This window comes from Carex rostrata, chromosome 12, assembly GCF_964058835.1.
Source record: "Carex rostrata chromosome 12, lpCarRost1.2, whole genome shotgun sequence".
NCBI classification, from domain to species: domain Eukaryota; kingdom Viridiplantae; phylum Streptophyta; class Magnoliopsida; order Poales; family Cyperaceae; genus Carex; species Carex rostrata.
The window spans coordinates 284,149-312,052 of NC_135929.1; the positions used below are offsets into that span (position 1 = coordinate 284,149).

The 27,904-nt window shown below is 34.5% G+C and overlaps 2 protein-coding genes, 1 long non-coding RNA gene and 1 pseudogene across 4 annotated transcripts; 1 reads left to right on the forward strand and 3 right to left on the reverse strand.

The window, feature by feature from the left end:
* Positions 1–1,316: 1,316 nt before the first annotated feature.
* LOC144563500 (serine/threonine-protein kinase AFC2-like) lies at positions 1,317–4,601 on the reverse strand (annotated as a pseudogene). Its single transcript, XR_013514367.1, has 10 exons — positions 4,337–4,601; positions 3,172–3,325; positions 2,897–2,923; positions 2,653–2,806; positions 2,520–2,568; positions 2,299–2,413; positions 2,036–2,127; positions 1,795–1,950; positions 1,634–1,698; positions 1,317–1,548 (listed from the first exon to the last, which is right to left on the reverse strand). The product of XR_013514367.1 is annotated as a serine/threonine-protein kinase AFC2-like (transcript).
* A 2,101-nt stretch (positions 4,602–6,702) lies between these two features.
* Positions 6,703–7,471, reverse strand: LOC144562960 (18.2 kDa class I heat shock protein-like). Its single transcript, XM_078312326.1, has 3 exons — positions 7,261–7,471; positions 7,049–7,132; positions 6,703–6,782 (listed from the first exon to the last, which is right to left on the reverse strand). The coding sequence occupies exons 1-3, from the start codon at positions 7,469–7,471 to the stop codon at positions 6,703–6,705; spliced, it is 375 nt and encodes a 124-aa protein (XP_078168452.1).
* Positions 7,472–21,550: 14,079 nt separating this feature from the next.
* Positions 21,551–25,693, reverse strand: LOC144562962 (18.1 kDa class I heat shock protein-like). The gene is made up of 3 exons (XM_078312331.1): positions 25,664–25,693; positions 24,647–24,983; positions 21,551–21,851 (listed from the first exon to the last, which is right to left on the reverse strand). Exons 1-3 carry the CDS (start codon positions 25,691–25,693, stop codon positions 21,625–21,627), a joined length of 594 nt encoding a protein of 197 aa, XP_078168457.1. The 3' UTR covers positions 21,551–21,624.
* LOC144563120 (uncharacterized) lies at positions 22,470–24,547 on the forward strand. Its single transcript, XR_013514266.1, has 3 exons — positions 22,470–22,900; positions 23,344–23,403; positions 24,329–24,547. It is a non-coding gene; the product is annotated as an uncharacterized LOC144563120 (long non-coding RNA).
* Positions 25,694–27,904: the final 2,211 nt, after the last annotated feature.

Sequence of the window (27,904 nt, forward strand, 5' to 3'; positions counted from 1 at the left end):
TTCAAAAAATGTAAAATTTGGTCTCCAAGCACATTTTATTGTAGAGATCACATCTAACGGGTTGGATCGATGATTTGGACTTTAAAAATGTAGAAAATGGTTGTTGTAACTCAAAAATTGTTGTAACTTGATCCCTCCTCTAATATAATATATATTTTGTAACCAACAAATTTATTATAAAAATATTATATCTAATTTTTAAATAAAAAAATTATATTTAGATGTTATTCTTTACTAGAATGTACATTAGTAATATATTTTTAATTATCCAAATTATATTTGTATCCGTCTAATATCCGATTCGTATTATCCGTTTAATATCCAATCCGTATCCAAGACTATTCATGTCTGTATCTATATCCGAAAAATTATAACAGATAAGAATACGATTTGACCACTATCCGATCCTTATCCAACCGTTTACACCCCTAACTGGACTGTTCAAATAACTTGTTCTGATTCTATTGCAAAATGCTATAATTGTTGCTGACGGTAAGGAATATAATATTTCGATTGGTTGCTACCTGATGATTGGACTTAAAAAATTTATATCACATACACAAAAATTCTCAAATTACTACTGGTTTTCAAAAAGGCACCTCCATATTTCCATATTTTTTACATTCATCATATGGTATATGTCTATAATGTTTAACATTTTTTAAAATTATTGCTCATATTGAAAAACGAAAATTGAGAAACTTACAAGTTGTAGTACTGTCTTAGACCTTACAACTGAACACAAACTGGCAGCTACACCATGTATATTCATATGGTATATGTTTATAATGTTTTATATTATTGAAAAAAGAAAATTGAGAAACTTATAAGTTGTAGTACTGTCTTAGACCTTTACAAATGAACACAAACTGGTAGCTACACCATGTTAAGCATGCAAAATAACTCCAAAAGAGCTGAAAAAACAGCAAGTACTTTCATAAGACTACTTAACATTTGGATACTGTCCAGGATTACAACTTCCTACTACAAGTCTATAACCACCTCAGGTAAAGAAAGGATGACGAAGAGCCTCCTGGGCAGAAAGCCTATCTGATGGGTCATATCTGAGAAGCCCATTAAGAAGGTCAATGAGATCATCAGCAAAGTGGTCTACATTTTCCCTTACCAGATCCTGTCAAAAAGAAATAACACACCAATGTAAGATACCGACCGCATCAGAAAACCAATATCAAACTCAAAAAATTGAAATAGAAGTGCACCATACCTTAAGGTAAGGGACATTCAAAACAACTTTCATGCTTTTCAGTGACCTGCAACCTTTGGGCCAGTTCAGCCTTCCTTTTCTCACAATGCAACTTTTGGGCCAGGTCAGCCTTCCTTTTCTCACAAGCTTCTCAGCGTGTCGACTGCAACAGGTAAAAAAGGCACATCAAACTGACTATCAGATCACTACTTAGAATGAGCCTAAAAGAGAGGTAAAGGTTCTTACTCTGCTCTTGTCAGCATGTGACTAGGCAAGGGTCCCAAGGCTTTCTCCATCATAGCCAAGTGTTCTAAATCTTCATCTGTTTCAAATAACACATCCCCCTGAAAAACAATACTACCATTTTCAGAAGTTGTTAACGAGTCATGTGTCTAACAGATTAAATAAGACTTTCTATTAGGACAATACCAAGCAAAGTTCAACTATGATGCACCCCACACTCCAAATATCACATGGGTAGCTCCAGCCATGCCCTGAGGGAACGACAAGAAACAACAAGTTAAAACATAATGAAAGCAGCACAACAACAATGAAGAAAACAATAGCCAGTAACAATAAGGATTACTTACCAAGAATAACCTCAGGCGCCCGATAATACCGTGTGGATACAACACAAGTATTTTGTGGGCTGTCAACTGTAGTGCCACCAAATCAATAACCTTGATAGAACTCGACTTTGGCAAGCGCATGTAATAAGATCCTTCCTTTGGAGACTCTGATGTTACCTACAAGTGTACACTACAGGTTAAACACCTCATTTATAAAATACAAAGCAACTACATGCAACAACAAAGACAAATGTCACAATACTTTGTAGTCGGGGACTTTAATGTACTCCGGCGAAACAAGTAGTACATTCTCAAGTTTTAAATCAGTGTGAATGAGACGCAAATCATGCAAGACTGCAAGGAAGCAAATAGCATTAACTAATGAATAAAAGATAAAACATGATTATCACTTATAGCCTTTATATTATTTCAACTCCCAGGAAAAAATTTCTCTGTTAACTGCACATTATTAATAATAAAATATTGATAACAATGTGCAAATAGGTAGTAGTAATGTCTACACACATGCTACACTTTCCAGGAGTTGTCTGGCAAACTCACGGACTAGATTAATGGGGAACCCGCGGTAATTATTATCTCGAAGAAAATCGAACAAACTGGGCCCCAACTTCTCAAACACCTGTTAAACCATCCATGTTGAATTTGATTTGTCATTAAAACCAACCCAAGCTAATTTTTTTTTTTTTTTGAAAAAAGGCAATAGTCATAATTTATCACGAGCTTACAATACAGATATGATTACGGTACTCGAACCAGTTCCTTACTTGCACACAGCTGCAAAACACAGCATCTAATCCATGAAAAACAAACAGAAATATAATCAAAGATTGATAGGCATGCATGTACTGAGAGACATACCGGGATCTAGCTGTCTCACACTTGCCAAGCTGTTGAAGGATATCAATCTCAATCCTTGCATCATCCATATACTTTTTTATGCCGCGAATAATTTTGATAGCTACCATCTCTTTGCTTTCTCTGTCCCAACATTCTAGCACCTGACCAAAAGTACCTACCACACCCAAAAAAACATGCATCAAACAATTGATTGATTACCTGATTATTTCCCAGTAATTTTGACTGATAAGCCAGTCAAACTTACCTTCACCCATTTTGCTATGGATTTTGTCTGAAAAATATAGAGGAAACATAAGTTAGAAAGGGAGCAGACTGATGTTCACAGTAAGTAGGTAACATTTGTTCACAGTAAGTAGGTAACATTAGACCCTCCAAATTTCAGATTTGAAACTACTGAAATACTATATCTTCCACAAATATTAAATGAAAAGTACATTAAGCCATTATTTTGCTACACGCAAGAATCACTGACAAGTAAATAAAAAACTGTGAGTAACAAATTTTTAAAAGTGTAATTACAGCGTGAGGTCAGGTTCTCGCCGACAGCAAAAACATAACGTCCATCTTTATCATCCTCTCTCAATGGAGGAGAGGAGAACCCAACTATTTCCTTGTCAGGCTTAGGTTCTGGCACAGCACCAGCTTCTTGGGCACAGCATAAATCCAATGGAGCCTACGCAGAACCATACAGTTTACTTCTTCTAGATCTTAAACAGTGGTTATTTTCACAAACAGAGTGGCAACTTTTAACCTTATTATTATTATTATAAGTTGGTTAATATTTATCAATTTGCATAAAACTTTGAGATTTCCCTCCAAAGAACTTTAATAGGATTGTTTACCTTCACCCAAATAAAGAACCTGACCCGCCTTAGACCTACTGGAACCCAACCATACATGGATCCAGTTTGGGACAAGATTTTACAGACCCAAACAATTCAACAAAAAGGTTGAACATTGATTGCAATACCCATGAACAGATGCAACCTAGAATGGAACTAAAATTACACGGGTCATATTTTGGACTCCAACACTATTTTGGTACGGATCTTGACATGGTAGTACCCAGACCTACCACCAGACCCGATGGCACCTCTAGTAACATCATCTGACCATAATTTGATTAGCTGGAGAATTCAATTCCATTAAAAAATATTAGTTGAGAAATATAAAAGAGAACATCTAAAACAATAAAAGATGCGAGGAAAGTTGATCTACACAAGAAAGGAAGCTTCATCAATCCTGTTACTTAATGTATATTGTTTGACATAACATTTTTCCCTTTTCCTGAAATTCTTTGTTTAACACTCTAGAGTATCGTTACTATTGTTTAGAGCCACCGAGTACACCCACATATTTTTACAAAATAGTTTAGTTTGAACAGATCTAACAAACAATATTCAATTCTTAGATGTATCTCACAAATTTCCTTCCACCTATTACCTAAAGAAAATCAAGAAAATAAGCACCTTACTTATTCTAAGAAAAAACAAAACTTTAGCTGTAAAATTAGGTGTATACTACACCTGGTGGATAAATGACACATAAGATACAATCAGAAAGAAAATTTCGAAGATTATCTAAATAAAAAGTACAAGTACAACACTCACAAAACCCAAGATAAGTCGAAGAACCACACGATCTTGCATAAACAATCCGAGAAAGAAGAGAAAACGAATCATACCGTGAGATTCTCCGGCAAGACATCCCATACCCGTCTCTGACGCTTGCTCGGACGTTGATCGACGATGCCCTTGCCCTGAGTTGATTGCGCCAAGCACTCCATTGATGGTTCTATCAAAAGGCAGCGCTCGAAATGAGCAGAGAAGAGGAGAGGAGATAGAATTCTTGGGTGAGAGAAAAAAAAGGAAAGGAGTTGATCAACGCGAAGCGGTGCACCGTGCACGACACGAGGCCTCTATTTCCTTCTTCCCTTTTTTTTTGTTTAAACTTTAAAGAACCCGTAGGCGCAATTGCGCAATGCGCTTTCTTCCCTTTAAAGACAGGCTTGGCCATACTTACACGTGGGTCCAAGGACCAGGGGAATTCGCATCCACTGAGATATCTCAAACTTTGAGTGTTTTTCTAAAAAAAGTCTCAACTGTTGAAATACGTTTTGCACGAATCTCGAAGCACAAATAATGCTGGTCCCCATACTGATACTAATCCCCGAATAGAGTCAATAGACACCGTACACGTTGGTCACGCAAAAGTTGAGATGAGATAGCTCAGAGGATAAACACTCCCGGAGTGGATGAATTAGTCTGCAACTAGGACCGAGTTCGTTCTTTTAGTTTGCAATTCTTTTCATAAAAAAAAAATAAAAGTTCTCAATTCCAATTTCTGTATTGGACCTTATCGTATCGCAGATCAGAAAAGCTAAATTAAATCAGAATGAAGGACGGGGACGCAGACAAAGAAAAATGGATCTAATATGTTGAAAATGTGACGTGACATTCATCTGATATACATACATAATATCAAAAATGTCGAAAATGTGACGTCACGTTCGATATGTACAATATCAAAATTATTATCTGTCACGTGACTAGGACTGACAAAAAAGCTCGTAGCTTATGGCCCGTTTGGTATTCGTCCGTAACTCGATCGGTAACAGCTCGTTCGTTAGTGGATCGAGTTAAAATTAGCTCGCTCGCTACATACTCGAGCCAGAATTAATGAGTTTGAGTTTGGCCTCGAGCCAGCTCGGTCGTTAACAAGCTATTTAATATACATAGTTTAATAGTTTAATCGGATCTATTCACTTCAGATTGGAGATATTATGGTCTATGAATGTTATAGCTAATGTTATGACAATTGCACTTTGGACTGTGTTTAAGTTGACTGGTAATTTTGTATGGAATATGTGTGAATTAATTATAAGCAATTAAGTTAATTTGTATGAATTTGTTTGATTTGGTATGCATGAATTATTATGTGAATATGTTTGCATGACTTTAGGATTTTGATATATTTGTATGTATGAATTTAGCTATAAAGTTAATTTATGGTAGTTGATTTGCTTAATTACAATTGAAATTAAGAGTATTCCTCAGTAATTAGTCATATAAATATTATTTTGTTTTAGCCATGATTGATAAGATGTGTTATGAAAATTTAAGATATAGCAGGAAAAAAAATATACAAATTTATAAATCTGCCAAGCTAGTAATGAGCTAGCTCGACTCGCTCGGACAAGTCATGAGTCGGTTTTGAGCAATAGTTTTAGCTCGGGACCTAAAATTCAAACTTGCTCGCTCAACTTGATACACCAACAAGCCGAGTATGAATGTGACCTAACTCGCTCTTTAACAGCTCGTTGCCACTCCTAGACGTGACCAAACATTATGAAAATAATAGAAAAATGATTGAAGATAATCATATCACGTGAATAATCATGTTACATTTAATTACGCCGTAAATCATATATAATTGGTCACGCTTAATTAATTGTTTTATATTCTAAGTTTGTTTATAGAAAATAAAAATAAAAAAATGATGCGGAAAATTAAGAAAATATTGTAAAATAAATTAAAATTGAAGAAATAATATTGGAAAAAAATTGATTATGTAACGTGTGACGTGATGTGTTATAATATGTCATTTTCGTTCGAGGAGAAAATACTTAGGGATGGATCCAGAATTTTTAAATTAGATTCAAACTCATTAGCTAGTTGAGTACTAGATAAAAAAATTCTTCTTATAATTTTCAATAATCTACATTCTAATTTTTAATATTGTGACTTCTATTTTTAATATCAATCGTAAATATTTTAATCTTTGAGAGGGGCAAAAGAATTTCCAAAAAAAGACAAAATTAGTCGGAACATGTATATCTCTATAAAATTTCAAAATCTAAGGAAGGAAGGTAGTTGTCCCCCTAACTGCACACGAGTCCCATCATATGACATAACATACCGAGACATTTTTGTAATGAAACTAACGACATCATTAATTTCTTTGCAATTTGGTCTAGTAAATTGATTTCAATGATAATCCACCTTCTATTCTTACTCATTATTGGCTAATTCTTTGTATTACCAGGTTAATTCATTTTGATGTGGCGTACGTGTGATAGAATTGAAGCAAGGAAGGAACATCTACGCTTCCAACAGTAAGGAACAGAACAGCTAGCAGATTCAAGAAGCATTACATTACATTACATTACATTACATTACATTACATTACATTACATTACATTACATTACATTACATTACATTACATTACATTACATTAAGCCCAGTGCCAGTGACAGTGACAGTGACAGTACTAGTCAACATTCTGTTACGTTTTCTGTGGCTTCTTTGATTTTATCCATCTTGGCATTCTCAGACAGCCTGAACCGCCTCCTTGAGCAGCCTCGATCTCAATATATTTGGCCTCAGGCTTCTTTACCTCCTTCTTTGGCACAGTAACTACATGTCAGCACGCCGCTCTCCATGGCAGAACCTAATTGATCTCCATCCATCTTCGCATTCTCTGGCAACCTCAACCTCCTCATGAACTTCCCACTGCAACGCTCTAGCTACTAGGTGCCACGTCTCAGTCTTCTCCTCGTTCTCACCAGTGCGCTCCTCGCTGATCATGATCTGGAGTACGTACGTTACCTTCCGCTTCAACCTTGATCTCTTCTTTCTTCATTCCTGGAAGATCTGCTTTGAGCACATGGGCTTCAGGAGTTTCCTTCCAGTCCATGCGAGCCATGGTGGAGGAGGAAGAGGGGTCAAGGAAGTTGCGGGTGAAAGGGAAGCCATGGAATGGGTCCCACAGGTCGAGAGAGAAGGGGTCTAAAACGCTGCTGCTCCTGGTGATGGACATTGCTGTGATATGTGATCGATCGTTAGTTATTTTATTAGAAGGTGAGATGAAGAAATCGAGATCAGTGTAACATAAGTTTATAGGTTGATTTAATTTTTGTTTTTTTTTTGCTGAGACGAATGCTAAATTATATATCATGGTGAATTTATAGAGAGCGGAGAAGTATTAAGTAATGAGGCACTGGCGCTTTCTAGAGAGCTCGCCAGTCCTCAAGTCTTGACTCTTGACACAGTTTCGAGATTAGTCGAGAAAACCCTGCCTGCTTCTTTGATTTTTGGGCTTCATGACCCGTAATTTTCTCTTTTCGATTACAATAGGTCCAAATCCAAGTTCACAAATTAAGTAGAACTTAAAATCGTCAGGGTGTGTCGGTTAGGGTGTAAACGGTTGGATACGGATTGGATAGTGGTTTTATCATATCTGTATTCGTTATAATTTTTTAAATACGGATACGGATAGTCTCGGATATAAATACGGATTGGATATTAAATATTACGAATACGGATCGGATATCGAACGGATACAAATATTTTTCATAATTAACTTGTTGGTTACAAAATATCTATTATATTATTAAAATATTACTCACTAATTATATCATATTGTTATATTGTTCATCAAAATATATATCTAAATGCAATTTAATAAAGAGGAGGGTTCAAATGCCTTCATTTTTTGTGCCTCCACCATGCCTCCATTTTTAAAAACTTTAATAATTCAAAATTTAAAACTTAAAAGTCAAAATAAAACCATTGGATATGATCTACATCATTTTATCTATGAACGTGTAAAAAAATTATGACATTTCAATTTTATTTTGGTTGTCATCAAGAGCTTGTAAAAAACGTACTAATTTGGATGATTTCTAGACGTTGATTTTTGAACTCATTGATTCACATAAAAATAAAACTGAAATGTGATAATTTTTTATGAGCGCATAGTGAAAATAAGATAGATCACATCTAATGATTTTATTTTGACTTTTAAGTTTAAAATTTTGAGTTATTAAAGTTTTAAAAAATGGAGGCAGGGTGGAGACATAAAAAATGGAGGCATTTGAACCCTTCTCTTTAATAAATTATTAGTATAATATGCAATTTAATAAATCAATTTAAAAAATATAATATATTTGTTGTGATTTAAAAGTATAAATGATCGGATACGGATAGTTAAAAGTCTTATCGTATCTTTATCCATTATAATTTTTCGAATATAAATACGAATACAGATAGTTTCAATGTTATCAGAACCGGACCGGACATCGAACCGTTAAAGCTTCGGTTTAATGGTTCAATGGTCGGACCGGTGGTTCAACCAGTTCAATTACTGGTTTTTTAATATATATATATATATATATAGAGTTAGGCTGGGGTGCTATGGATAGCATAGTGGCCTCTATGCTACGGCTCAATATTCGAATTTTCAAAATCCAAACGGTCGATCCGAACCGTTCATCTTATTCTCCATATTAATATCTGCTTGGAGACCAAATTTTATAATTTTCTGAATTTTTTTACTATTTATTAAGCCACTTTGAAAATCGCTAATCCAACGGTTTTACTGTTTTGTGCAGCCACCGTTGGATCAACAATTTTGTAAAATACTTAATAAATAGTAAAAAAATTCAGAAAAATGTAAAATTTGGTCTCCAAGCACATATTAATATGGAGAATAAGATGAACGGTTCGGATCGACCGTTTGGATTTTGAAAATTCGAATATTGAGCCGTAGCATAGAGGCCACTATGCTATCCATAGCACCCCAGCCTAACTCTATATATATATATAGAGAGAGAGAGATGGGCTATGGTGCATTGCAATGCATGAACCCTTTTGTGCATTGCACTATAAATTATGGATTTAAAGTCCAAACGACCAATCCGAACCGTTCATCTTGTTCTTCATATTAATATGTGCTTGGGGACCAAATTTTACATTTTTTGGAATTTTTTTACTATTTATTAAGCAATTTTTAAAGTCGCTGATCTGATGGTCCAGAAAATTTTACTGTTTTTTTACTGTTCACAGCAAAACAGCAATTTTCAAAAATGCTTAATAAATAGTAAAAAAATTCCAAAAAATATAAAATTTTGTCTCCAAGCACATTTCAATATGGATTAAATATCTAACGGTTCGGATCGGTCGTTTGGACTTTAAATCCGTAATTATAGTGCAATGCATAAGGGGGGGTTCATGCATTGCAATGCACCATAGCCCATCTCTCTCTCTCTCTCTCTCTATATATATATATATATATATATAACTTATTATCAGAAATTAAAATTTTCATCCTATCCAAAGCATCGAATTTATATAGTATGTTTTTCTGTCATCACAATGCAGTGATGAAATTTAATCCGATGTATATGGTCACATTATATCAATGTTATCATAACTGAACCGGACGTTGATAGAAAAAGTTTCAGGTTAACGGTTCATTGTTCAGACCAATGGGTCAATTGGTTGGACCGTTGATTTTTTTAAATTTATATATTTATGAGATATGTTATCAAAATAAATATGTTTTTATCTAGTAAAAATCACACATATATATGAAATAATAACTATAAATTTACAGATAAGTTAAAATTTTATCTCCTAAAAATATATTGAAAAGTACTAATTTGATCAAGAAATGACAAAATATTTTTTTTTGGAGAGAAAATATAGCATCCCATTATTTTAAATTTTGTATGATGAATTTAGAATTTTACAGTACCAAATTTCATACATATGTAAATAATAAAATAATAACAATTATTGTTTCAAGATGTCTATATGAATATATATGAATAATTATGATGTATTATGTATATTATACTTGATTCACTTTTTTATAATATCTAAAAATAAGGGTCATTTACAAAAAATGTATGAGATAAAAAAAGTATAATTGATGTTGACATGTGACTGGAATTTACTCATTTACACCCATATAATACACTAGGATTTGTTACCTTCTCTCTCTTACTTTTTCTCGTTACGCGTGCAAAGGTACACCATGTTTATAATCGGGTTTATAACTGGGTTTTTTCTATGACTATTTCGCGGTTTTTGAAAAAAACCGGTTAATTAAGTTTGTTTTTTCGGTTCAATTGCAGAGGTGATATTTCATATCAACCGAACCGTCCAGTTGACCAGTTCCGGTTTTTTCCTGTCCAACCGACCGGTCCGGTCCGGTTCTGATAACACTGCTTCAAATAGAAGGAGAAAAAAGAATACAATTTTAACCTTAGAACATGATGAGATAGTTATTAGTGATCCTGGGGCATTAAAAAACCATGTCACTACCTTTTATAAGAATTTGTTAAGATCTCGAACTACTAGGCATATCTTTTTACAAGATAATTTATGGGCTACCAATGAACAATTAAGTGATTTGCAAAACTTTGAGCTAGAAAAGATGTTTTCTTTAGAAGAAATTAAGACTATTGTTTTTTCATGTAATGCCTCTAAGGCACCTGGACCTGATGGGTTTTCGTTTGCTTTCTATCAAGCTGGTTGGGATTTTATTAAATCTGATTTATATAAATTGTTTACTTCCTTTTATTTTCATGACTTAGACATTTCTAAATTGAACCTTGCATATGTGTGTCTGATCCCTAAAAAAGAGATAGCTCATTCTATTTCTAACTATAGACCAATAAGTCTTATTAATTGCAGTTTTAAACTTATTACTAAATTGTTGGCTGATAGGGTAGAAAAAGTTATGGATTTTTTAATTAGTGACACTCAAACTGCTTTCATAAAAGAACGTCATATTTTGGATAATGTGGTCTGCGCGATTGAGGTTTTACATCAAGTTAGGGTTTCAAAAACTAAAGGTATTTTATTCAAGCTGGATTTCGAAAAAGCTTATGATTTAATTAATTGGGAGTTTTTACAAGAAGTTTTAGGTGCTAGGGGGTTCGGTGAGAAATTTAAGAGGGGGATTTTTGATACCCTTGAAGGTAGTAGAACATGCATTAGTTTGAATGGTAGTTTGGGGACTTACTTTAAATGTAGAAGAGGGTTGAGACAGGGAGACCCATTGTCTCATTTCCTATTTGATATAGTAGCAGAAACACTTTATAAGATATTGCATAAGGCTAAGGAAGCAGGATTTCTTAAGGGCTTAGGGCATTTTGAAGGAGTTGGGGATTTGTTGAATTTACATTTCGCAGATGACACCCTTATTTTCTTAGAAGCAAATGATAAAATGAGAGAGGCTCTAAAGCTTTTATTGTCTGGTTTTGAAAATATGAAAGGTCTAAAAATTAATTTTCATAAGAGTGTCATGATTCCTTTGAATTTAGATGAAATAGAGATTACTAGACTTGCTTCTCGTTTTGGATGTATTGTGAGCCAACTTCCAATTACTTATTTAGGAGTTCCTATTCATTGGAAAACCACACCTATAGAGTGTTGGAATGTTTTAATTGAGAAAATTGAAAAAAAGGTTGCAAGGATGGAAAAGTAAATTGTTGTCTATTGGGGGACGAGTTACACTTTTGAACTCTGCTATTTTAGCAATTTCTTTATATTGGTTAGCTCTTTACAGGATGCTAGTTCAGATCAGGCATACGATAGATAAACTCAGACGTCGATTCTTGTGGTATGGAGGTAGTTCAGTTAGGAAAAAAATTTCTTTGGTTCTATGGAAAGTAGCTTGTGCAGATAAGTCTCAAGGGGGATTAGGGATTCTTAATCTTAAAACAATTAATTTTGCTTTATTAGCTAAATGGTGGTATCGATTTAATGACCCTAGCATTATAGGCAAGTGGGAAAGAAATCCTAAAAGCCAAATATGGGACACAAGGGGTTCATTATCAATTATCAGCTTTTTGGAGGGCTGTTGTCAAAATGAAACATATAGTTATGTTTTAGGAAAACTATTGGTAATGGAGCCGAGGTGTTATTTTGGACTGATAGATGGATGTGTGAGTGTCCTATAAGTGTTTTATTTCCTAATTTATTTTCAATTGCATCTGATATTGGTTTGACAGTAGCTTCAGTTTTAGGAAGTGGACAGATTAATCTATCATTTAGACGACAATTGACAGGGATGTATAGGGAAGAATGGGTCACTTTGATAAATGAATTGAAGGATGAATTACATTGGAGATTGAATGTTAATGGTAGATTTACAGTACATTATTTTTACACTTGACTTGAGTATGGTGGGTTGAAAAATAAAGAGTTTGATACTATTTGGAAAGCAAAAATTCCTTTTAAAATTAAGATATTTTTATGGTTAGTAAAACAAAAGAAAGTCTTAATGATGGTTAACTTGAGTTCAAGGGCAAGGAGACGTAGGTTGTCCTTTTTGTGGTGAACCAGAAACTGTCAATCATTTATTTTTACAATGTTCTTTTGCTACAATAATAGTTTGGAATTGGATTGTTGACTATAATAACTTTGATTTTAATATCAGCACTGTGGAGGAGCTTTGGTTTATTGATACTTTAATACCATTAAAAGATAGGCTATTAATAGAATTAGTACGAGGAGCCATTTTGTGGACTTTATGGTTGGCAAGAAATAAGTTATGTTTTCAGGGGGTTAGAGCTAAACCTCAAGTAATAGGAGCTCAAATTATTTCTCTTGTGAAATTTTGGGTGAATTCAAAAGATACTGGGTCTGTTCTTAAATTATCATTAGTACTTCCTACTGATGTGTTGCATATTTCTATTTTTTTTAATGATTTACTTCCACAGGAGGAGGCTATGGAAGGGATAGTGCAGGAGCAAAGGGTCCATCTGCTTATAGATGGATCCGACATAAGGGAGGACGGTGATATTTGATACAGGGGTGCAGCCATTTTATTTTGGTTTAGAGGCAGTTTATTGTATTAGTGCTTGATATTGGTTGGATGTTATTTTTGACTATTGGTTTGTTTTTTTGGATATATGCTTTGTTATGGTGTAGAGTTAGTTTACATACGTACTCGTGTAGTTGGTTGTTATAAGTCAGGACTGGTACCACTGGTACTAGTACTTGTCTAACAATGTATGATTTCGTTTTATGAAATCGATGGAGTACTCCACTTTTATCAAAAAAAAAAATATTGCATGAGTAGTTAATATTGTAAGATTCAAACTTGAAAGTCTTGGAAACCAGTCTTTGGTTTAGTGGCAAAGACAACGTATTCCATGTGAGAGATTATAGGTTCAAACTTCAGGTAGAGATCACTTGTGGAAGTCTTTGATTTAACTATTTTCTATGTCATATCCTTCAAAAGATCATGTCATCAAAGACATGATTGAGACTAATATAATTTATTAAAGTTTACTGTTGGAAATTTTTTTATATGGTTTGGATCCTTCACAAAAGGCTAAATGTTTGATTATAGATTAGCCGTTAGAATCTCACTCTGTGATTGTGGAGACATACGTCCATATTCCACTTCCATACATTATTTATTTTATGTTTCAGTCCCCCAAACCAATATTATTATATGTTTTAGCCTCATATTGCTCATCTCCGTCCGAGTAAATTTTAAAGTTCCAGCTTTTGTTCTGCAATTGTGCATTTCGATTATATATTTTCCACAATTTGGTAATAAGCTAAGTTAACTGCAGATTGGAGACATAATTAAATGTATAACTTATCCATGCTATTTTCTTGGATGCAATCTTAATGAATGTAAAGACATTCTCTTTTAATATACTTCCAAATGGTAAACCTTAGACAAACACTTTCTATGAATTAACTTTTACTTATTCAGAATGAAGTTGCTACAAAAATTAAGTCTTTAAATGCTCATTTTCTAACTGTTTAGTCTGAATTGATAGAATATACTTGTTTTTGTCAAGTTTGTCTAAAAGTTCAAATTTTTTCTATCAATTGTGCCCTGGAGTACCGATAGAAGAGATTTCCAACTTTCTTCTATCCATTTAAAATAACCCATAGAACTGAATTACCTTCTTCATTCAGTTCTAGAGTTGAAACCAAATAGAAGAGGCTCTGTGGGTTCTTCTATCGGTTTGATACTTAGAACCAATAGAAGAAGGACCACTTCCTATTTGTTGTTGTTTTGCGCCTCTTAATTCAATTTCCTATGTAATCAAATTATTTTTTCTCTTCTCCATCTTCTTCCATTGATTTCTTTCATCTCTTTGTTAGAGTTTCTTTGCCGATCTCTTTCCCTGTTACTCATACGCCTCTTTTATTCTATCTTCTCACAAAAAAGAAAATATAGCAATTGTCTAACACGTTCTAAAATTGTCGCTTTTCACAAAAAAATAAAATGTACCATGTGCATATTTACATTCTGTACTCAACTTGTCCAACCCTGTACCAGTATATTGGTGATCATAATTTATGTACCAGTCCATTTTTGTACCAGAGTCACCCCTAGAGAATTTCAGTGAGCTAAGTACCTTCAATTAGAGTGCTTTAGGGTTATAAATGCTCTAACACTACTGGAGTGCTCCCAACACCATCTATTGGAGTGTTGTATGAGAGTTGTAAATGCCATATTAACCTCCCATATAAAGATACTACTAGAGTACTCCAAACATCTTCAATTGGAGTTGTATTAGTGTTGTAAATACCTTATTATCTTGCCATCTAGAGACACAACAAGAGTGCTCTAAACACCTTCAAATAGAGTGTTGTATTAGAGTTATAAATGCCCTATTATCTTGCCATATAGAGACACTACAATAGTTCTCCAAACACCTTTAATTGGAGTGTTGTGTTAGGGTTGTAAATGCCCAATTATATTGCCATATAGTGACACTACTAGCGTGCTCCAAACACCTTTAACTGGAGTGTTGTATTAGGGTTGCAAATGCCCTATTATCATGCAATATGGCGACACTACTAGAGTGCTCCAAACACCTTCAATTGGAGTGTTGTATTAGTGTTGTAAATGCCATATTATCTTGCCATATAGGGACTCTACTAGCGTGCTCCAAACACCTTCAATTAGAGTTTTGTATTAGGGTTGTAAATGCCATATTATCTTGCCATATAGAGACACTACAAGGGCGCTCCAAACACCTTCAATTAGAATACTGTATTAGAGCTGTAAATGCCTTATCTTTTAATATGGAGACACTACTAGACTGCTCCAAACACCTTCAATTGGAGTGTTATATTAGTGTTGTAAATGCCCTATTATCTTGCCATTTAGGGGCTCTACTAGAGTGCTCCAAACACCTTCAATTAGAGTGTGGTATTAGGATTGTAAATGTCCTATTATTTTACCATGTAGAGATACCACTAGAGTGCTCCAAATACTTTCAATTGGAGTGTTGTATTAGGGTTGTAAATACCTCATTATCTTGTCATATAGAGACACTACAAGAGTGCTCCAAACGCCTTTAATTTGAGTATTGTATTAGAGTATTAAATGCCCTATTATCTTGCTATTTGGAGACACTATTAGAGTGCTCCAAACACCTTCAATTGGAGTTGTATGAGGGTTGCAAATGCCCTATTATCTTACCGTATAGGGACACTACTAGAGTGCTCCAAACACCATCAATTGGAATGTTGTATCAGGGTTGCAAATGCTCTATTATCTTGCCATATAGAGACACTACTAGAGTGCCCCCAAACACCTTTAATTGGAGTGTTGTATTAGGGTTGTAAATGTCCTATTATCTTGCCATATAGAGACACTAGAAGAGTGCTCAAAACACGTTCAATTGGAGTGTTGTATTAGGGTTGTAAATGACCTATTATCTTTTAATATGGGGACACTATAGTGCTTCAAAAACACCTTCAATTAGAGTGTTGTATTAGTGTTGTAAATGCCCTATTATCTTGCCATATAGAGACACTACTAGAGTGCTCCAAACACCATTAATTGGAATGTTGTATCAGGGTTGCAAATGCCAAATTTTCTTGTCATATAGAGACACAACTAGAGTGCCCCCAAACACATTCAATTGGAGTGTTGTATTAGGGTTGTAAATGTCCTATTATCTTGCCATGTAGAGACACTAGAACAGTGCTCCAAACATGTTCAATTGGAGTGTCATATTAGTATTCTAAATTCCTTATTATATATATAGATAGTTTACTATAATGTTCCAAACACTTACAATTAGAGTGTTGTATTAGGGTTGTAAATGCCCTATTATCTTACCATATAGGGACACTACTAGCGTGGTCCAAATATATTCAATTTGAGTGTTTTATTAACCTTCAATTGGAGTGTTGTATTAAAATTGTAAATGTCCTATTATCTTGCCTTACAAAGACACTACTAGAGTTGTCCAAACACCTTCAATTGGAGTGTTGTATTAGGGTTCTAATTGCCCTATTATCATGCCATCTAGAGACACTACTAAAGTGCTCCAAACACCTTGCCATATAGGGACTCTACTAGAATGCTTCAAACACCTTCAATTAGAGTTTTTTATTTGGGTTGTAAATGCCCTATTATCTTGCCATATACACACACTACAAGAGTGCTCAAAACACCTTTAATTAGGGTGTTGTATTAAGGTTGTAGATGCCCTATTATCGTGCCATATAAAGAGACTACTAGCGTGCTCCAAACACCTTCAATTCGAGTGTTGTATTAGGATTGTAAATGCCCTATTATCATGCAATCTTGAGACGCTACTGGAGTGCTCAAAGCATCTTCAATTGGAGTGTTTTATTAGGGTTGTAAATGCCCTAATATCTTGTCAAATAGAGACGCTACTAGAGCGCTGCAAACTCCTTCAATTGGAATATTATATTCGAGTTGTATTGCCCTATTGTCTTGCCATCTGGAGACACTACTAGAGTGCCCCAAACACCTTCAATTGGAGAGTTGTATTAGGGTTGTAAATGCCCTATTATCTTGCCATATAGAGACACTACTAGAGTTATCGAAACCCCTTGAATTTGAGTGTTGTATTGGGGTTTTAAATACCCTAATATCTTGCCATATATAGACACTACTAGGGTCCTCCAAACACTTTCAATTAGAGTGTTGTATGTGGGTTGTAAATGTCATATTATCTTGCCATATAAAGACACTACTAGGGTGCTCCAAACACCTTGAATTGGAGTGTTGTATTTGGGTTGCACATGCCCTATTTTCTTGCAATATAAAGGTACTAGAGTGCTCGAAACACCTTCAATTGGAGTGGTGTATTTCGCTTGTAAAGTCTTTATTATCTTGACATATAGAGACGCTACTACAGTGCTCCAAACACTTTCAATTGGTGTGTTGTATTTGGGTTGTGAATGCCCTATTATCTGGCAATATAGAGATACTACTAGAGTGCTCCGAACATTTTCAATTGGAGTGTTGTATTAGGGTTGTAAATGCCATATTATCTTGCCATATAGGGACACTACTAGAGTGCTCCAAATACCTTCAATTTGAACGTTGCACTAGAGTCGTAAATGCCCTATTATCTTGTCATCTGGAGACAGTGCTAGAATTCTCCAAACACCATCAATTGGAGTCTTGTATTTGGGTTGTAAATGTCATATTATTTTGCCAAATAGAGGAACTCCTAGAGTGCTCCAAACACCTTCAATTGGACTGTTGTATTAGGATTGTAAATGCCCTATTATCTTACCATATAGGGACTTTATGAGAGTGCTCCAAACACCTTCAATTTGAATGTTGTACTAGAATCGTAAATGCCATATTATCTTGCCATCTGGAGACAGTACTAGAATTCTCCAAACACCATCAATTGGAGTCTTGTATTTGGGTTGTAAATGTCCTATTATCTTGCCATATAGAGGAACTCCTAGAGTGCTCCAAACACCTTCAATTAGAGTGTTGTATTAGGGTTGTAAATGCCCTATTATTTTACCATATAGGGACTTTACGAGAGTGCTCCAAACACCTTCAATTAGAGTGTTGTATTAGGGTTGTAAATGCCCTATTATCTTGCCATATAGAGACACTACTAGAGTGCTCCAACCACCTTCAATTGGAATGGTGTATTAGGGTTATAAATACCCTTCAATCTCGCGTCTTTCGCTTCTCAACTCCGTCTCCAAGCTTAGCCGCCAAGTCTCTAACCCTAGAATGTCTCTCTCTCGTTCCCCCCTGCCCTCAGGTGTAAGAAATCACGTATATATGGTCCCTGGCCGACTTTCCTTCATTCAAAGCTCTTTCCAAACTTCTAGATTTCCTGCCAGATTTGTCTGACACGATCCGTATCAGAATTGACACGGACCGTACAGGATTTCCGAAAATTCCAGATTGTAGATCTTCTCGCAGGCTTTCCAAAAAGTCAAAGAACGCTGAAAACGGAGTTACGAGTCAAAAGTTATGACTGTTTTAAGTTCGGATGCTGAAATTTTAGCATTGTTCTGGTCTGAGGCTGATACGACCCGGACAAGATGTTGTAAGACCTGTGTCAGAACTTGTAAGACCCGTGTCAGAACTTCAGAAAGCATATTTTCTTCCCATTTTCGCCCGTTTTCTGCAAGATAAGAATAAAAGTGCAGCAGTACCATATTCTATAGATATTCAATGAATTACGACCGATTTAATGGTTCTAAACACAGGTTTTGGTACAAAATATGGGTCGGAAAGTAGATACGTTTGCGAGATATCAGTTCAATCGAACAATCTTTTAGGTCCAATTATCTTAACAACGGAGGGTGCACACGATAATGTCAAAGAGGGGGAACTTTCTTTTTTGCGTGGAAAAGTTGAAAGAAATTTTTTGTCATGCTCAACCCAATTTCCCCTCTAGTAATAAAAATTTAGTACCCTTGGTAGAAATTTTGCAAGTGGATAAGAGTCCTTCACATGGAAAGTCGGTGGCAACATCTGATACCGATAAGACACGAGAATCTCACAAGACGAACCAAGCCTGGTACTCGAAGGACATATACATCAATGCAATAAGAAATTACAAGAGAAGGAGAAAGAAGAAGAAGTTCGAGGCCAAATCCAAAAGAAGCAAGCAGCGGAGAAATCCCCTCCGTTCAATCCTCTACTAAATTTGAAACAGGAATCGAGCCGGGACCTAAAACCAAGCGCTTCTTGGGAGGCAACCCAGGGAAAATACTATGTTAAGACAATATTACAATCAAAATATATACTAATTACATAATGTAATACAAGCATTACAAATAAAACACACTTTTTAAACATGGTTACGTGTATTTAAACATATTATCTTTGTTATTAATTATGTAACATTTTTTTTGTGCAGTTAGTTCATGATTTATGTAGTCAATTCATAGTTATAAATAGATACAATGAATTATCTATCGGCGAAAAGGTCCATCAATTTCTTTTCTTTCAGTCGCTTTTTTTTTCAATACACTAATCAACCACTAGAATTTAGAACGTATAGTAATTCGCTGGTAGTTTTTGGTTTCACTCATTATCTATTGGATATTATTCTCATTTTATTTAGTAAGCATTTAAAAATAATTGAAAAAATTGTTGACTCGACCTGAAAATCGAATGACTCGGCCAAGTCAAACATTGTTCAACCGAGTTTTGCTGTAAAAATCGCATGGACTCAAGACTCGGGTGAAACTTGGACTGGACACGACTGATACCGAGTTGACTCGGAATCGGCCGAGTTTCCAAACCATGGCTGAAACCACTTAATCCATTTTTAAATATATCATAACAATGTCCAAATCCTTTCTTTATATATTTGATACGATTCTTAATTCGCTCCTTGTCAAACCTTTTTTCAGGAAATTTCTCCGACAACTCCCTAACAATATACTCATAAGTCTTGCTTGTAAATGTACTGCCTACTCGATTCCCAATCTCATTTTGGTGAACAAATGCATCAATAAGAATGTTGTCCATGATGTTGTTCCAAATAAAGTTTTCTTCCTTGCCAACTCCATTAGAGTTGAACAGATCCTCCCTTTTTCCCATTCCTTTACAAGTATAATAATTTAGTCATGCTCCATATATGATTACCATTTGAGAATCTAAAATTAAAATAAAGCACTAAGAATATATGGTATGTTATCATGTTAGTTCATCAAATTACCTCATAATTAATGAGATATTGCAAATTATTATTTTTGTGAAAGCATTGTTGCCATGATGCTCAACAATGCTCATGCCCATTAAGATATAATCTTTGGATTGAACTCGCTACAGTAAACAATTACTAACATTGCTAACTTAATAGATAGTAGTTTTCTTTATTTACCTTCTAATCAATGGAACCTGCACATTAAGATATAATGTATCTTTGGATTGAACTCGCTACAGTAAACAATTTCATCCCCAAAACGGGATCTTTCTTTCAATACAAGCATCGGGTTCAAATCTGTAAGTTTTAACGAATGAGACAGATAGAGAAAGAAAGATCCTTTAAGAATATAGCTCGGCAAGGATATGTCAATGAAGAATTTCAAGAATACAACGGGAGACAGTATTCTTTGGAGTGTGTTGCTTTATTTGGCGAGGCCGAAACAAGAAGATTTTTGAAGGAATTGAAACAGATCCAAAGTGGATTGCACATCACTCCATCAAAGAAGCGAATCTATGGAGGAAGTTACTGGGGGAGGGGGGGATGGATTAAACAGGGTTGCGGTGGGTGTGGTTTTGATGCATAATGCTGTACATGTGCCTTCTAAGGCATATTTGTAATGTTGTAACTCTTCTGATAGCTACTATCAGCTTTATCAAAAAAAAAAAAAAGATCCTTTAACCTCAAAAAGAGGAGACTGGATAAAGAAAATCTGTAATTTCTAACAAGAATCAAGTTCAAATCGTGGATAAAGCTTACCTAGAAAGTGCAGATCACACACACCTTTTGACCCCAGCAGTGTTGATCATTCCTTTACCTTCCCTCCGATATTATTTTCTAAAGCAGGTGAAATTTTGATTTTTTTTTTCCCTCCCCACCCCTCTACACCTGTCTGGAGCTGAGTCTGAAGGAAAAACTATTTGCATCCAATTTACTGGTTGTCTTTCATTCGAAAAATAGATTCTTTTCCCAGAAATGTCCATCCTTTTTATCCGAGAGAAATGAAAAAATAAATAATAAAAACACTTCATGTATTGTCCATTTAGTTTACAATAGGGTTTGTTAAAGAGATATCAACACACCAGAACAAGTTTTGATCTCCACAACAAATTGAGACGACACATAACCCATAACAATAATAGTATAATACTTCTTCTTCCTTACACCAACACTGCCTGCACACCGGTTCTCATTTCATCCCAACACACCTTCACACTTTCACATTCAACAATTTTAAGAAAAACTAACCATAAATTTTAATAGATTTGACCTTCTCCTTGGGCACAGTGACCGTCAACACTCCGTTATCCATGGCAGCCTTCATCTGGTCCATCTTTACATTCTCAGGAAGCCTGAACCTCCTCAAGAACTTCTCGTTGCTGTGCTCGACACGGTACCACGTGTCAGTCTTCTCCTCGTTTTCTCTGGTGTGCTCACCGCTGATTTGGAGTATGTTACTGTAACGCCACGCTATTTTAGGTATGATATTTAATAAAAACCTTATTTATAAAAAATTTCATGAACTAATTCTTTTGACAATCTTCTGAAATTAACTTCAATTGAAATTAATTTCAGAAGAACAACCGTTAGTGTTATAATCACAGATCACTCATAATTATTAGGATTTGAATGAAATTTAATACCTAAAAAGATAACTTCATGATCTCCAACTTTCATGTAGAAGTCTACCAAAAATTCCGAACATAGGATTCTCAATAAAATTGTAAAGTCAGTAAACATTTCTGTCCAGAAACTGCAGACCTTCATCGACCATTTTTATCTTTTCTCATCACTGGAAATTCCGATTAAGGTGAAACTAATTGCGTTAGAACCATAACAAAAAAATCTACAACTCTTATGTGGAAACTAATTCCATATTCCGAATCCATAATTCCAGTATTGTCAATCTGTGAAGATGCAAATTTAAAGCAGCAGAAACAGATTTATATTTTAGTTCAAATTGACAAAATTAAATTGACTATGGCCCATAAAGGCCCTTTTCAGCCCAACCCAAAAGTGGAAGGCAGCCCCAATCTCACATGTATATAAACCCCCCCTCAAACCCTCAAACCCTAGCCTCCCCTGCCCCCTCCCCTCTCCCCCAAATCAGATCCGGATTCCTTGGTGGATCCAAACCGTCCAGTCAGCTTCCGTGAAGAACCACCATCCGTACGTTCAGAATATGAACTAGACTTCAACACAGGAATTGTAGTGATCGAAGATACGGACGATTCAGCGCTAGATTCATCTCGATCCGAGCTTCCACCACCGAGATATGGCCAAAACCGTGGCTGCTGTTCATACTCGAACCAGAAAACCGAGCTGAACCAGTCAGCCGAGTTCCGCAGGGACCTGCACTCCATACGTCCGGAATCTCAAGGATCCTGCAAGACGGAAGTTGTAGTGCTCGCAGATTCGGATCCGTTAGCGCTGGCCTCACCCCGATCGGAGTTTCCAACACCGAGAACCATCCAAAACAGTCACTGCTGCGCGTATCTTTTCTAAACTGCAAACTCCAAGTAACAAAGTTTCGATTAAAAATCTGAATTTCTTTCTTATGGATAAATACATAATTATTAAGTTGTTATCTTTCTATAATAGGCTAAAAAGATTATAGATACTCATTATCCTCTTAATAAATATTAGTAGGTGTCGGATCCATGATACATTAAGAAAATAAAATATTGTGTATATTTCTTTGATAAAGGATTTTGGATTTCTAACTAAACAAGTTTCGGATTCTCATTTAGTTTATTTATTTCTAATTATATTTATATATATATATATATAATAAGTGAATCAAATAATATGTGACTTGATAGTACCATGATATCAAGGATTAAATAGTTAAAGTTTAGAAATTAGAATTAATAAACTAGGGTTATAATGATAAATAGAAAACTTAGAAAATAAGAACACGTGAACTCAAACCTTATTAATTAGAGGTATGTTCATTTCTTAGGTTCGATTCTTGAGGAACTAAGAGACGTAGATAACGGTCAAGAAATTTCTACGCAAACAGGTGCGGGCTTCCTAGACTTTATAAAACTATCTTACTTGCCTGTTGTCATTCAATTGTTTATTATTATGGCATTAGTTGGATTTATGCATGTTGTTTTCGAACATTCGTATGATATGAGTAGAATATAAATTGCATGAAAGGATATGATTCATACATTGATCATAGCATAAGTAGGATGTGTTGAGCATACATTGAACTGCGTAAGTAGGATGTGTTGAGCATAGCATGAATTGTATAAGTAGGATGTGTTGAGCATAGCATGAATTGTATAAGTAGGATGTGTTGAGCATAGCATGAATTGTGTGATTAAATGATTGCGTGTGAAATGAACGGATAATGAAAGTGAACAGGGGCCAATATGCTTGCATATTGGGATGTATACATTGGGTCTGGTATTCGACTGGACCCCTCGTTAACGTGGCGTTGGATGGATTTCCCGTCACGGGTCAAGACCTAGCGTAGGGTGGATTCCCCGTCTAGTGAGACAACCCCCCACTGTTGGTTGGATTTCCCAGTGGATTGGCGTTCCCGTCACAGGTCAAGACCTAGCGTAGGGTGGATTCCCCGTCTAGTGAGACAACCTCCCACTGTTGGTTGGATTTCCCAGTGGATTGGCGACCTCCCACTGTTGGTTGGATTTCCCAGTGGTTTGGCGGCCTTCCAATGTTGGATGGATTTCCCATTGGTTTGGCGGCCTTCCAATGTTGGATGGATTTCCCATTGGATAGGCAAGTTTGAATGTGAAAATATACGAAAGTAAAAGTAATGATAAATGATGCATTGCATTTAGAAAAGACATACGCATTATATTTCTTTTCATGTTTGTGGGAATAAAGTAAAAGTTTTATAAACTCTGGGCTGGAACTAAATCCCGCACTGAGAGAAAGTTCGATCTCTCACCCGTTCCATTTTATATGGGTTCCAGGTAATGAAGAGGAGGCCTACAGACAAGTTCGTGAGTAAAAGAAAGCGGAAGGATCCATGTTTATGATAAATGCCACTTAAATTTATCTTGTTTTCGTTTGTTTATTTTCCAGTAAATTGGTACACTTCAACATGCATGGTTGTTATCGTATTTGTAACCATGTATGTCGTGACCACCGTTGAACTATCTTAACTATTGTTGTAAGACTTTTATTTGTGAGATTGATGTGGCATTTATGAATTTTATTGATAATGTATGTGATGTGTATACGCCTTACGTATAAATACGTGGCGGGTTGTCTCGGGGTGTGACAGTTACCTTCCTCCACCTCCACCTCCACCTCTTCTTTCTTCATTCCTGGAAGATCGGCTGTGAAAACATGGGCTTTGGGGGTTTCTTTCCAGTCGATGCGAGCTGCAGCTAAGGTGGAGGTGTCAGACGGAAAGGAGAGGGAGGTAGAGGGGCGAGTGAAGGAGAAGAGGCTGTGGTTGAAAGGGGAGGCATCGAATGGGTCGCACAGGTCAGGGGAGAAGGGGTCGAAGGTGTTGCTCCTCCTGGTGAATCGGTGATTGACATCTCTGTGATCGCGTCTAATTTGAAATTCACAAGGAACACAGATACTTTCAATTGGGAAAGTGAGAGATGGTTTTGACTTCTGATTCCGAAATTTTTAAATTTACTATTTGTTCAAAAAAAAAAGTAAAGTAAAAAACTACATTTTGTGTACAATTATAAATCACTGCCGCATTTATAAAATGCAGACCTATTTAATGGAAACCACATCTAGAGAATACTGCTTTAAAATAGAGTTCGTATTCGCTAGATGCGGCTCTACTTTTTTTTTTTCAAAATCTAAGAGAATCTCATATTCGTGAATTGATTTTAATATATAATATATTCTTTATTTTATAATTATTTTTCACCGAATACTCTAGAAATTTATTCATTTATAGTTTTAAATTAATTTTTATTACAAAGAAGACTAATTATATATATATTATTTTATTTTATAGTTATTTTTCACCGAAGACCCTAGAAGTTTATTCGCCGATATCTCTAAATTTATTTTTACTACAAAGAAGTTCAATAACATATATATTATTTTATTTTATTTTATTTTTGGATTATTTTTCACCGAAGACTCTAAAAGTTTAATCGCCGATATCTCCAAATTTATTTTTATTACAAAGAAGTCTAATTAGATATATATTATTTTATTTTATTATTATTTTTCACCGAAAATTCTAAAAGTTTATTAGCCATCCCTAAATTAATTCTTATTACATAGTAGTCCAGTAACATATATATTATTTTATTTTTATGGTTATTTTTCACCAAAGACCCGAGATGCTTATTCGTCGACATCCCTAGAAATTTAATTTAGGACTATCAACGATTAAACTTCTAGGATATTCGGTGAAAAATAATTACAAAATAAAATAATATATATGTAATTAGACTTATTTCTAATAAAAAAAATTTAGGACTATCGGCGATTAAACTTTTAGGGTCTTTGGTGAAAAATAATCACAAAATAAAGTAAAATAATATATATGTTATTGGACTTCTTTGTAATAAAATTAAATTTAGGAATATCGGCGAATAAACTTTTAGGGTTTTCGGTGAAAAATAACCACAAAATAAAATAATATATATCTAATTAGACTTCTTTGTAATAAAAATTAATTTAGAGTTATCAGCGAATAAATTTTTAGAGTCTTCGGTGAAAAATAACCATAAAATAAAATAATATATTATATATGAGGAAGGTTCAAATGCCTCCATTTTTTGTGCCTCCACTATGCCTCCATTTTTTTAAACTTTAATAATTCAAAATTTAAAACTTAAAAATCAAAATAAAACCGTTGGATATGATCTACATCATTTTATCTATGCACATGTAAAAAATTATGACATTTTAATTTTATTTTAATTGTCATCAAGAACTTGTAAAAAATGCACTAAATTGTAATGTGATAATTTTTTATGAGCACATAGAGAAAATAACATAGATCACATCTAACGGTTTTATTTTGACTTTTAAGTTTTAAATCTTGAGTTATTAAAGTTTTAAAAAATGAAGACATGATGGAAGCACAAAAAATGGAGGCATTTGAACCCTCCTCATTATATATTATAATAAATTCGTATCTTAGTTTTTGGTTTTTGACTCTTCCTTCAACGTATCGGATTTGAGTAAGTTTTTTCACTATCTCAATTAATAAAATTTGACAAACGAAGTATACTATTTTATTGGACCAGTGAGATTTTTATAAAAGTGTGTGCCCATCAGATCGAGTGATTTCACAAACTACAAAACAAGTATTTCGGGCAGAGATTCTATCAGACTTTGAAAAAAAAAAAAAAAGCCACATCCAGTGGATGCGGACTCTATTATGGGGTTGTATCTTCTAGATGCGGTCTCCAATAAATGAATCCGCATTTCATGATGCAATTATAGTAACTTTATAATTGTACATAAATTGTGGTTTTTTTGTTTTTTTTAAGAAATGGTATTTTTAAAAATTTCGGCTTCTGATCTGAACCCGAACGAGTCTTATATGAGCTGTCAGCCTCTCGACTTTGAGTTGGTATTTTATAGCCGAATCGGATGCTGATTTTTTTATTAATAAAAATATGTCAAAAAAATAATAATTTCATGAAATACATGAAGAACGGGTTATTTTGTCCAGCTAATTGTACCATAACCACGCTCGCAAATTAATTAAAACGAAAAATTGAAGAGGATAGACACGAAAAACTGAACAGAATAAACCATCCGTTTTTTCTATAAACCGTGATTTCGTAGAATCGTACTCGATCCTTTTATGATATTTTGTATTTATTTTTCTATTAATAAAAAAATTTAAGAATAAAGACATGCTTTTGGTCCGGAAATAGAGAATGAGAAAAAACGTTACATTCTATATTTCTATGTTAGGCGTGTTGTGTGTGTTTGCGAGTGTCGTGTTTTTTTAGTGAATTTTGATACGGCACTCAACCACGATGTGTGCCTTTTAACACAATTTAACACGACATAATTAATATGATACGCCTAAGGATACGTCTGACACAAACATAGCTAAATATGTTTTTATACGAAATAGATTTATTTATAAGAAAATTTTGAAACTATAGCATACATTGGTTAAAAGAAATCATATTTAATAATATTTTCTTATTCGCATGATTTTTATTTAACCCTCACCATTTGTGCAGTCTCTTATTTACTTTTTATATATAATTAATCTCATGTTAACTCTAATTAAATTATTAAAAAAAACTTTAGTTTACCTCTAATTAAAAATTACAAAGTTAAAAACTTAAAATTATATATTTGATGCTGACATATTAATGTTAATAGTACAATTTTTACTAAAATTATTTTGAGATTTGATATATATCAGGTGAAAATATAGGATTCAGTACCCATGTTCAATTACATATTTGATGTTGAAATTTTCTTTACTATTTATGTTTTCTTTCTAAAGTAGTATTTTGACTTTGTAATTATTAATTATAGATAAAACTAAAGTATTTTAGTAATTTAATTAGAGTTATTGTGACAACCCGTGA